We start from the raw sequence: 13646 nt of genomic DNA, 5'->3' as shown, positions 1-13646 counted from the left end.
ACACCAACATGATGTTCCTAGATATTGGAGTGTGTTTACATGCAATTGGCTATGAGAATGTTACCACAGATGTTCCACATGCAATCAGTTAGAGGAGGACTGCAATTCATGCAGAGGCCATCAGCTGATCATGAACATCACTTACAAAGCACAAGCTGCTGCCTAAACAAAGCAGTTGTACTTCTCCACATCCACCAGAGAGGGAGTAAGAGAGACAGACAAAGACAAAGTAAGTCGGGGAGGGGTGGGAGAGTAAATCCTAAGCATGTTTGTGTCACACAACTACTAGTATGGGGTTTCAACCCCCTGACTGACTATGTATTGCTATCACATCTATGCAGTTATTGCATGCGCCACATAGCTTACATGTTGAGGAGCTGTCCAAACGTATATGTGATGGTGAGTGACATCTGCAGCAGTGATATAGTAGTGATATGGTAGGTGTAGTACACATGCCTGTCCACATGAACAGGTGTCAGGGTCAACAAAGCCACACTCTCTCAGGGACTCACACACATTGACACACTTGGCAGGGTCAGGAATGTACTTCCTAACTAGTTAGTTTGCCACAATACAGTAATGCGCAGGTATGACATGTACCACAGGGGTTATCTGGAGGTTATATGGGCAAAGGGTATGTGAAGGTGTCTGACATCAGACAGCATGCTTCAGTATGCCAATGGGAGTTGTAGTGATTGTGAATGTGGTCAAAAGCATCATCCACCACACACACAGACACACGGTGCCAGTACTGACATGCATGGGTACATTGCTTCACAGGTGTGTAGTGGTTGAATGTGCCAGAAGGCTATACAAGGCTAGGTGAAGGGTATACCTTGGCATCAGGCCACATGACAATGGTCTGCAGTGTGGCTCATGGGTGTAGGATTGGCCCACACAGGTGGAAATAATTGTATTCACCATCCAGTCACCTGGGTTACAATTGTGTATGGCCAGTGTTGTGCAATGCTTGCCATGTATGTGTTCTATAGTCCATGACATGGACAGTGTGTGGGATGTGCACACATCCCACATGCAAGTACAGTGACATGTGGAAATGTACCTGTGGTATCTGGCCCATGTTGTGTACACAGATTGTTATCATCAGATGTGCCAGTCCTGGCCTCATGTGACGGGAACTGTTAATGGTCAGCAGGTTGACCCTGCACCTACATTGATACCTTGGTGGTATCTGTCCATACAGGGTATGTGTTTAAGGCATGGTATGTCCTTTGTGGGTCACATTTGATGTCATCACAGATGTTGCAGATGTCCAGTGGGGAACATAGTAAAAGCTCACTGTCTGCAATTACATGCCTATTGTGCTGATGGACAGGGTGCCACGCCTTCTGTAGTCCACTGCAATCATACCATGGTTACTATCTGTGGGCAATATGTAGGGTACTACCAACATAGCAATTGTTGCATAGGCAAGTGTGTTTGTGTATGAGACATGAGTTGAGAGTGTTCTCTGGGTAATACAAGGGTTGCTACTTTGTTCGCCAGGCCTTGATGTAACATGTAGGCGTATGGATTGGTACCCCAGCCTCTCGGCTATTTGACATCTGTTAACCTTGTAAGGTGGACATTGTGACATATAATAGGGCTACCATATAAGAAATTTGCAAAACCCACTCTACAATGAGTCCAGTTGTTATACACTCACACAGGATACAAATGACAAACACAGACACAGCCATACACACACTTGCCATGTCTGGGATTTGAACTCCTACCTAACTAGTTTATCACACTACAGCATTACGCAGTTATAGTACGTGCCACGGAGATTACTGGACTACTCCTTCCCCAAAGGTGCATTTCGCAGGGAATGACATCAGCAGGCTTGTACTGACTGTGAATGGCCTCAAAAGCATTGCACCCTACACAGACACAAACATCCACACTTGCCATATCTGGGAATAGAACCCCTACCAAACTACTATATCACACTACAATATTACGCTGTAATAGGGCACGCCACAGAGATTATTTGAGTACTCCTTCCCCAAAGGTGTATTTCACTGGGAATGATATCAGCAGGCTTGCCAAAGAAGGGCAATGGAGGTTGTAGTGATTTTGAATGGCCTCAAACGCATTGCACCCTACAAAGACAAACAAACATCCACACTTTACATGTCTGGGAATAGAACCCTTACCAAACTACTATATCACACTACAGCATTATGCTGTTATAGGACACGCCATGAAGATTTCTGGAGTACTCCTTCCCCAAAGGTGTATTTCACTGGGAATGACATCAGCAGGCTTGCCAAAGTATGGCAATGGAGGTTGTAGTGACTGTGAATGAACTTAAAAGCATTGCACCATACACAGACAAACACACATCTGCACTTGACATGTCTGGGAATAGAACCCCTACCAAACTGCTATATCACATTACAGCATTATGCTGTTATAGGACAAACAACGGAGGTTATTGGAGTACTCCTTCACCAAAGGTGTATTTCACTGAGAATGACATCAGCAGGCTTCCCAAGGTAGGGCAATGGAGGCTGTAGTGACTGAATGGCCTCAAAAGCATTGCACCCTACACAGACAGGCAACCACACACACAAACATCCACACTTGCCATGTCTGGGAACAGAACACCTACCAGACTACTATATCACACTATAGCATTATGCTGTTATAGGACATGCCACGGAGATTACTGGAGTACTCTTTCCCCAAGGGTGAATTTCACAGGGGATGACATCATCAGGCTTGCCAAAGTAGGGCAATGAAGGTTGTCATGACTGTGAATGACCTGAAAAGCATTGCACCCTACACAAACAGAGACAGGTACACACATGCGCACACACACACACACACACACACACACACACACACACACACACACACACACACACTCACACACACAGTTGCCATGTCTGGGATTAGAACTACTACCTACCTAGTTTATCACACTATAGCATTACACATTTATAAGACACACCACAGAGATGACTGGGCTATCCATTCTCCAAAGGTGTATTTCACAGTGAATGACATCAGCAAGCTTCCCATAGTAAGGCTATGGGGAGGGCAGTGTGTGTGCCTGGGCCATAACCCATTCATCTACAGGTAGACACACTACACTCAGGCACACGCAGGTTTATATTACGCAGGTACATGTATACAACTGCTAGATGGCTACTGCCTTGTACAGTCATGTTGCACAGCTAGCACTTGCACCACAGAGTCTTTAATGCTGAGGGATACCAGTGGTTAATTTCTACAGTGAATGACATTTACACATCATGTGGTTGTAGCCATTTGGCTGTGTGCTGGGTGGGACAGGCCTCATGATGGAAGGCTCTTTGTCACTCTCTTCCACACATCTATGTATGTGTACTTTTGGAATATTATAGTGTGTTGTCCTTGTATATATGTGTGTATTCCTATCCAATGTGTGTGCAAATCATGACTGGTGCATACTGAGGAATGTATGCACTAACATCTTCAACTGTGGATATGTATGGTCCACTGTTGTTGGCAGAAATGGGCTTCATTTGTTTGTGTTTGAGCATGCCCGGTATGACCTTTCAGTATGTTGTTGTCTGACATTGTCTTCATTTCTCTAAGTGTGTGAACATGCCCAGTATGGCCTTCTGTACTGAATGTGTGGATCCATTCCGGGTAGATTATACTCCATTGCAGACCTTTGTGTTCTACACCTACAGCTAGCAAATTATTTCTGCAGGATATCTGTAGATCAGTTGGCAATATGGGGTCAAACTGTTTAAGGGAGAGTATGTACTGTAGGTGATTCTGTCTGTGCTGCTTCTGCTACATGGTACTGGTGTTAGCAGTGATATTCAGACATGTGTACTGTTATACACTGTGATGTTTTATGTCCTCAAGTACTGTCAGGTAGACATTTTTGCTCGCAGTGATGTCCTGGGGAACACAGGGTGAATGCAGCTGTGTCCAGTATTGTGGTCAAACACCTACCTATTCCTGGAAGGTTATGCCATTCTGGAGGGGGAGCTGCAGACACTTACTGCTGGGTCTGTGTATTCAGTTCAGTACCTTGGTGCAGTGGTAGCAGAGAATCCCTTACTTGTACATCCATCGACGTGACAGTATGGCCTTATCATTCTGTGTCAATACCTCACAGCTGTACAGATTCACACAGGCTACCCAGAGGCAGGGGTCATAAGTCATGACATTACCCCTATTGTGGTGTACGGGCAGATTTGTAGCCACCCATTTTTGTGTTTGCAGCCAGGGATAGTATGTGCACATGTTTCGGACTTTGCACATTCCATGCTGCCCATGCTCCCACCCACCCCCTATTATTCTATCCTCTTCAATACATTATGCAAACATTCTCTGATAATTTCCCTATAGTTATCACCTCATCACAGATGTGTTTTGGTGTTGGTCCACAGTTCATGCAGTGGGACATGGTGGACATGTTACTGTGGTTTGTCTACATGGTGTTGCATATCGGTTATGTGCAGCATGTTATGTTGTTATTTGGGTGTCCATGACATAACATACATTGGCAGTACGGGTGAGATGCAGGCCTTTGGCAGAGGCCTGTAGGCCATTTGGTGGTGATGCAGGCCAGCTGTAGCAGGCCGTTACATTCTGTCACTCCTACAGTCCCAGACTGCCATACAGTATATTCCCCCTGGGGTGACAGGGTAGGTGTGCTTGATGTTCATGCCAATACTTTCTATCAGTATTGATCAGGTGGTGTGGATGCTGGCAGGGTGCTGCTTACAGCTAGGGACACACCTGCATGGGACACCTGCACTGCATGCTGCATTCTTTCGGTATTGCCATACACAGGTGGGGGTCATATTGTACCCATTCCCAACAGCAGGGATAAGACCAGAGAGGTACCTGTGGGTGTTTTTTGGGTGAGCTGGGTGCATGTGTGCTATGGACACTACTTGCATCTGACTCACAGATATGCATGGGGCATTCCAGTTATGTTAGCTTCTGCAGGGACATCAGATGTTTCTCAGTACATCAGTCCTATCACCTTTGTGATCTGCAAGTGTTCGGCCAGACAACATCGGTATTCCCTACTACAAGCCCAGATAATGTGATGCATACCTGTATGTACAATTCCAAGGGTGTGTCTATTTCACGATTACACATTATACACTGTATGTCTGGGGTACTTTTCCCTGTGTACTGCTTGTATATCTAGCCCAACAGTCATGCCATGTGCATCTTTCAGATTATGACACATATTACCACCATACATTTACAATAACTTATTGCTAGAATGTGTTATACTGGGGAGCATTGTCTTTGGCGCTGCAGTTGTGAGGACTTGGCTCTGTCATCGGCAGTAGTGGGCAATGGCTACCAGGTCAAACCACAACATGCATACATACTGACCACTCTCACACAATATGGAACACACACCAACCTAACACACACATACCTGCATATTGTACAAATGTTACAATCTATCCTGCTACCTTGGCCACCTCAGGTCATCTGTGCTCCACTGGTATTATACCTCCACATACATGTTACTACATGCCTACATCAGATTGGAGGGGGGCACACCTAACTGTTACTACATTTCTACATAGGATTGGGGGGGGCAAACCTAACTGTTACGTGTCTACATTGGATTGGAGGGACACACCAGACTGTTACTACATTTCTAACTAGGATTGGGGGGTACACCTGACTGTTTCTACATTTATACTTAGGATTGGGGGGCACACCTGACTGTTACTACATTTCTACTTAGGATTGGGGGCACACCTGATTGTTTTTACATTTCTACATAGGATTGCAGGGGGCACACCTGACTGTTACTACATTTCTACTTAGGATTGGGAGGGCACACCTGGCTGTTTCTACATTTCTACATAGGATTGGGGGGGCACACCTGACTGTTTCTACACTTCTACATAGGATTGCGGGGGGCTCACCTGACTGTTGCTACATTTCTATTAGGATTGGGGAGGCACACCTGACTGTTTCTACATTTTTACATAGGATTGCAGGGGGCACACCTGACTGTTAATACATTTCTACTTAGGATTGGGAGGGTACACCTGGCTGTTTCTACATTTCTACATAGGATTGGGGGGGGCACACCTGACTGTTTCTACATTTCTACATAGGATTGCAGGGGGCTCACCTGACTGTTACTACATTTCTATTAGGATTGGGGGGGCACACCTGACTGTTTCTACATTTCTACATAGGATTGGGGGGCACACCTTACTGTTACTACATTTCTACTTAGGATTAGGGGCACACTTGACACTTGTACACATTTTCTATGACTGTACTGGTATGTCAGGTACTCCATTTCATTCTGTATTGCTAACTGGAGGCATATCAGTGTACTATAGGTCTTAGGTTTGATTGACCTACATATCAGTTTCTGAATTCTTACCCTTCAGAACTAACATCCCACTGCCGGACTTAATGTAGTCTGTCTGTGTGTGTGTGTGTGTGGGGGGTTACCCATAGCCATCATTCAGAGGCCTTAGCACGGCCTTTGTTTGTGTTTGTCTACACCTGTCCTGCTAGCTGAGACTGTTTTTGGGTATGTGAACTTCCCTGACTGGTATGTGTGTGTCATATGGACACACATGTGGCCCAGCACATTTCCTGCAGTGAGTTTTGTCACCATGTGTAGTACTGGCTACTATGGTGACACCAGTATTTGTTACAGATCTCATGCTGCCACTATAGGTGTCTACTATCTGCTGGCATCCCATTCAGACACCCGATTCCCTTGCATGCTCATATCCATACCGTAGATACAAGTAACAACACATACTACTCCATTCAGCAATTAGTAAGAAGAGTGACTTACCTTGTGGGTGTGCCAGTACTGAGGATGGTGCTGGAGGGCTGTCTATGTCAGATGCACATAGTACACTCCCTAGATATGGTTGAGCACAGATAGTGTAATGTTTAGCATCCCTTTTACTGTATGTGCGAGTCAGAGAGAGGTGTCATTCCCTGGGTCACTCCTGTGTCAGTGTATGTGCTATGCATTGCCTCTTTGCCAAGGCCAGGGCATACTGGGCACGCCTCCATCTGCCTACTGGGGCATGCTCAGGTTGTTCCTCCTCCGAGTCACTCTGTGCCTGTGCAGGCCTTGGCAATGGTGGGGGGGGGGGGATGTGTGGCCCTGCCCCATGCTGTTCCTGCTGCAGCTGTTTCCGCAGGATCATATTGTGTAGCATGGCACATATGATAACAATTTGAGTACATGTAGCTGGTGAGTACTGCAAGGCTCCACCGGATGTGTCCAGGCACCAGGACCATGACTTGAGCATCCCAAACAGATGCTCTATTATAATTCTGGTCTGTGTGTGTGCCTCATTATGGAGTTCTTGTCCGGGTATGTGTGCATTTCTGATGGGTATCATCAGCCACGGCTCCAGTGCGTAACCAACATCCCCCACTAGGTGACCGAGAGGGATGTCCCCATTGGCAAATCTCTGATACAGCTGTGTCAGATGCCAGATGTGGGAATCGTGATAGCTTCCAGGGCAGCCAGCACACACATTCATTATTATGCCCTGGGCATTGCACATGACCTGGCAGTTGATGGAGTGGAAGCCCTTGAAGTTGATGTAGACCATACCCCACTCACCGGGTGGTGCTTTGATGCATATGTGCATGCAGTCTGTAGCACCCACTACTTCAGGGCATTCTGCTATTTGGTGGAAGAGACGCATATTGTTGGCCAACGCCTCACGGGTGTTGGGGAAATATACGTGCTCACTAGCATATGCTGATATCACATCCAGGAATGGGTGGAGTACTCTGGATGCTGATGCCTGTGAGATCCCCATGATATGCCCAGTTAGCATTTGACAGGTACCTGTGGCTAGTATTCTTAGGCCTACACATACCTTGGTATCCACTGGGATGGGCTCCCCTCTGTTAGTTGTGTGTGTCAGGCGTAGCCCGCACAGCTCAACAATTTGCTGTAAGAGGTCCCTGTCCACCCTATAGCGCTCCACTATCTCTAGCTCATGTAGCCCCTGGTAAGTTACCCTGGGTCTGTACATTCTTCTCCATCTCCTCACTGTGGGTTGGTCAACAGCATTCTCATGCTCACCACCCTGAGCCTCTTCCACATGTTGATGTATGATAGCTATTGCAGCCCCTATAATTTTGTTGTTTTTGTTTGTTAAAATTCCCCTCACTTGTATACACCGGTGGTGTAGAGTATGTGGGAAAAAACAGAGGGAATGGTGTTTGCATAGTTTATAGTAATGTTCTAGGCTGAGCTGGGCTGGTCTGCTGCTTGTGTAATTGGCTGATTCTGATACATTTCATCTGCCAGCTATGCTAGTTCTCCTAGATTACCTTCCTACTGCTGTTTTCCCTTCCCATTGCCTTCCTGTTTAAGCCCTGGGGCACACCATGCAAACACAGTACTCAAATGTGCACAGAGCTGCTATTTCCTGGTTTAAATTTTTTTTTTGTTTAAACCCGGTGCGCGGGTCGCACACCTGCTTAGGCAATGTAAAGAGCACTAGGCAGCCTCAGACACACCCCCTTGCTTAGCTCTGCTAAGCTAAGGGCAAACCCGAGCCACAGGGCTCCAATCTGCTTACAGTATGCCTGACACCCCCCCCCCATGATGTCAGCTAACTCCTAGGCTTACACCAAGTTATTCCTAGACCTTACACTGTTGGGTGCTGACTAGCAATGAGGGGAAATCTGGGATTCAGTGTCATTCCCCTCATTTGCATAGGATTGCCTGCTGATGCATAGTTACAGGTCCCACACTAAGCCTCCCCCCTTAGCAACCACTATTCACTGGCCATGTTGTCTTCTGCCTGCCATTGAGTATAATGGCAAAATAGTGATTTTGTTTAGAATGCTTATTTTAGTTTTTTTTAATTTTTCGCCCAATCCCGTTTGTGTGCCGCTGCCCTATGCTTAAACAGCCGAAATCGGCTAAAAAAAAAAAAAAAAGTTTTTGTTTTTTTGCAACTGTTTTCCATGCCAATGGCCATATATTTGGCCACTGGCATGCTTTCAACATAATATACACCCTTTATTTGGAGCTATCATGGCTCTGCTTTGTAGTTTGCAGAAATGTACTCGATTACTAACTGAGTACATTTCTGCAGATTACACTAGTCCTGCACGGCCAGCTGCCAGCTTCCTGGATCGCAAATTCACCTCATTTGCATGGATTTCACCTGCAAATGGGGTAATTTGCATACAGGAGCTGGGTCCATGCAGGACCAGTTGCAGGTGTGCTTGTGCATGTCCCTGCAGCTTATTCCTGGATCGCATGGCAGACATGTTGCCTGCTGGAGCTCCTTCACTAGTCCTGCACACTGTGCAGGGCTTGTTGAATCCGGGGATATATCTTTGGAACCATTTCAGTTATTAAAGAAGTGTAAATGGCAAACTCTTCAGCACAAACTATTTTATAGTGGTGGTAGCCTTTATGTTCTAGGTATTAAACTAGATTTTATAAATCACAGTAAACACAGTAACTATTACAACAATATCTCACCAACCACTCAAGCTGCACACATACTGTTAGCAACATTTTGTTTATTCACATGAAAACTTTCATATGAGACTAAACAGTTCTGGCTGTGTTACTTGGTTGTAAAGAGATTTAGAGAAACATGAAATTTATAACAACATAAATAAATGTTATATGAACAATTAATATCACTTTACCTGCACTAGACAGAGGTCAAATATCAATACAGTTGTGTTTGCATTGTGTAAGCTTTAAGATTAAATATTTGAATGCTTTGTATGTAACATGTTTTTAGAATTATTAATGCAAATATGCAGAAGCAATATTTGTCAACTAGAGACATCAGTATGCAACTACAGAAACACCTGCAGCCATCAATAGACTGTATGACATATATTTTGGTTTAAATCATTTGCTACTTGTAAAACAATGCGTGTAGTTTATATGACTAAGGGCCTATCGTGCTGCATTTAAATCAGCAAAACAGAAAGTTTAAGAAAATAATTATTCAGCATATTTATGATATTAAAAATTAAATATGACTAGTGTGCCATCTAAGCATGCACATATGATGAGCACAGACCATATGTTTACATTTTGTGTCTTATAGGTCATTCAAACAGATTCTAGGAAATACAATATGCTAAATAAAACTGAGTGCAAGGAATATGAGCAGATCATTATACTGAATGCTACCTCTCCCAAGGCATAAATGATATTTGCACTTGAAAACCTTTTTTAAAATCCAAGGTTTAAATTATTAGACATGTGGCCTTGTTTAGGTCAGACAACTTTTAACGTTATTTAAATGTGGTTCTGTGGTTGATGTTTTAAATACTTGATAAAGGGTTGTACACATGAAAGTTTGCATGTCTTATCTATTAAATTGTTGTAAACCACACTGTTTTTTTTTTCTCTTTTGTACCTCCTACAGCTTCAAGTGTGTATGCACAATCAAGAATGTATACTAAAACATTTGAATACACTTCTGTCAAAAATGCAAAAATACAAATTTTTGGCTTTGTGTCCTTAATGTCTGAGATTTTTTTTCAAAATATTTGATGACATCTACATTTGTTCATTCATTTTTTATACACAGACAAATAGACAGATAGATGAATTATATATATATATATATATATATATATATATATATATATATATATACACACACACACACACACACACATATATATATATATATATATATATGTGTGTGTGTGTATGAGTGCATGAGAGGTGTGTGTATGAGTGCATGAGAGAGAGATATGGATATAGATATATAACTACAGGATAATAACCCTTCACTAAAAACTGTCCAGATACTTGACTATTGATCTAAGACTATGGATGTACACAGTTACCAAGCAATAAAGTCATCCAGTTTAAACAAGCTTGTCTGGAAAGTGAATTCACTTTCTGTGATGATAAAGAAATCTAATCTTACAGATTTAATATTTCTTGAAAGTTCCAGTGAGACTTACTTTTTGCAAAATGAACACAGAAACAGCAGAGGGACCAGAAGCACCAAAAGGATAACTGAAGCTCCACTCCACTGCCACAGAGAGAAACCATTACTTTCCACCCAGGCTTCAATGCCTGCTGTCAAAATTGGAGCCATGGAGTCAAATTAGTGGCCCTAAAAAAAGACAAATACATTTAATCAATATCAGAAATATGGCAGCCATTTTGGTATTTTGTGCATATTTGCTTCTGTAAATTATCAGCAATAAATTTAAGTACAAAATTAGAAGTACCATTAATAGGAATGTAGACAGTCTGGCTACTGAGAGAGAAACAAAGAATAGTTTATTAAAGTGTGAATGGAAAGGCATGCAGCTAACAAGGAAAAGAGAATCTTACTTTTAGGTGAGGTCAGCATGTTTGACAAGTGAAACAGAAGTATAGCTTGTCAGCTATTAAGTTACTAAGTTAAACAATCCTACATAAAGTGAAGTCAGACTGTATGACTTGAAGAGGGATGCATGGCAGTGTAGCTAGAGAGAAAGATACACTGTTCATGTTGTAAAAGGGACATTTACCTCTGTAGCTAGTTAAAAGGTTAATAATGTCACTGTCTAATTAAAGATGGTACAGTATATATGGCTTGCTAACACAATGTGAAAGTGTGTCATCACTGACAGGGAAACTTAATTTAGCATTTAAAGAACAGCAACTTAAAAGGTAAAGGTTGTGAGATGCAAGTAACAGAGTTACCAATATGTAATGACAATATGCAATAGACTGTGAGCAGGAGGTGATCTGAAGTCATAAATTCCTGTCATCCAGCCAAGACCAAAACTGCCAAAACCAGAGCAGTCACTTGCCATGGTGGCCAGTGTATACCTTCTTTGCAAACATGATGTTTATAGCATGTCCAAAACTATATTCCTCTAGCAAATGTAAGCTGCTGGTTTCTGTCAGGCAAACTGGAGGAGGGACTCTTCCTATTCATTTGCACTTTGAAATAACTATTCTGATTCTGAATCATCATGTAATACTAGTGCTAATGCCCTAAGTCTTTTCCTCCTTGCTTTTACTATTGCCCTGGTGTTATTTACTGAGGCTTCTAATAAATTGATAAGCTGCCCTCCTCATTTGAATCATTTTCTTCTCACTTATTCTTCTTCTTATTAATTAATCAGTTGCTATCCTGTGAGACAATGGTTCTTCTGGAGTGTTAGTAATAATCTCTTCTGCCATATAGTTATCTTCCCCACCATCTCTCCTTTCTTTGAAAACAGAATCAAAACCTGTTTGTGTCTTTAATTAACAGAAATTTTCTTAAGCCAAACCACCTAATACTATTTTAGAAATATTTGCATGTCTTACAAATATTTTCATTTTCATTTTCATCAGTAAAATGTTTGGTTTCTGAGTACAAGCTACAGACCCTAAAATTTTTAGCTATCCCATATACAGCAAGTCATGCAGAAAAAAAAACTGATCAAACTGGTCTATATTATTAAAAATGTCATACCCTCTTATTCCTGCTTACCACAGTAGTCAAGAAAAGACATGCAAAGAATAAAAAGTGTGAGTAAAGCATGTGACGACAAAAGAATGAAACTGCAGCTTAGAGGCTGAAATAAGAATTCATTAAGTAACTGAGAGTTAAACATGTAAAAGTAATCTAATGTGAGGTAGGAATGAAAATAAAAATAGAGAACTAGGGACAGAAGTACAATAAGTGAAAATTTGTTGAGAGGTAAGCTGCTATGAAGAAAGTGTCACTGCAGTTACTGAAAAGCAAGTGACAGTGAAACAAGTGAAAAGGAGGTAAGTCCTGTTTGTGAAGGGAAAACGAGAACACAGGCACTAAGGGGTGCGGCTGTGACAGGGGTGCGGCTGTGACTGCCTGCACCCAGAATGGAGCAAGACAAGAATGCAGCTAGTATGGAAAAGGATGCTAAGAGCCTTCTCACCTAGTCGCACCTTTTTCTGTGGTTTATACACCACATCCAATGTCCTCTGTTATTTATTTATTGACATTTGATTACCAGGAAAGTCCAACTGGGTCCAACTTTCAGCAGAGGCTTGGGGAGAAAAGCTCCAAAGTATTACAAAACATTTTAAGAACAATAATTTTACGGTCAGTAATACAAAAAAAGAAATACAGTTTAAATAATTATATCGAATTAGACATAATATGAAAACATTGGTTAAGAACTGATACAATTATATAACAGTGATGATGTCACTGAGAAATTGTATCCAGTTTATAGAGAAATTAAAGGTAAGTTAGTGTAAAAGAAACAGGAATTGTAATATAAAGTGAGAAAAATGCAGGCTTATAGTATATTTTGAGAGAAGCCAGGGAAGAGAAATTGACAGATGTAAGGAAGTGAGTGAAGAATGAAGAGTAAGGAATCGTAAGGTATGAATAGATATTTGTTCACATTTAGGGATATAGTTTATCCAGGTGTTGGACAAGAACAGAGCCAGCTTTTGGCTAGGAAAGTCTTTCAGAATGGTTTTGAGGGATGGGAGGGAAGGTATTGCCCTGATGGATACAGGTAAGGAATTTCAGGTCATAATAACGTGGTACGAGTACAAACATTACCTAGCAGATTTGAGAGATTTGTCGACAGGCAGCAGTTTTTGGTCATTGGATCCTAATGACTGACTAGGAACATAGTTGTTTAGAATGTTATTTAGTGCTGGACAAGCAGATGGATGC

General features: G+C 42.4%; 1 protein-coding gene across 2 annotated transcripts in view; it reads right to left on the bottom strand.

Moving 5' to 3' along the window:
• LOC122793646 overlaps positions 1-13646 on the bottom strand; it is a 1742332-nt gene that overhangs the window by 1267634 nt on the left and 461052 nt on the right. For both annotated transcript variants that reach the window (XM_044061857.1, XM_044061859.1), the window contains exon 2: positions 10951-11105. In XM_044061857.1, coding sequence (XP_043917792.1) covers positions 10951-11087 — 137 coding nt within the window. In that variant the 5' untranslated portion in view covers positions 11088-11105. The remainder of the gene's footprint in view (positions 1-10950; positions 11106-13646) is intronic.

The sequence above is a fragment of the Protopterus annectens genome, chromosome 2.part0 (genome assembly GCF_019279795.1).
Source record: "Protopterus annectens isolate FY-2018-M chromosome 2.part0, PAN1.0, whole genome shotgun sequence".
Lineage (NCBI taxonomy): Eukaryota > Metazoa > Chordata > Ceratodontiformes > Protopteridae > Protopterus > Protopterus annectens.
This window is presented reverse-complemented; position numbering and strand designations above follow the sequence as displayed.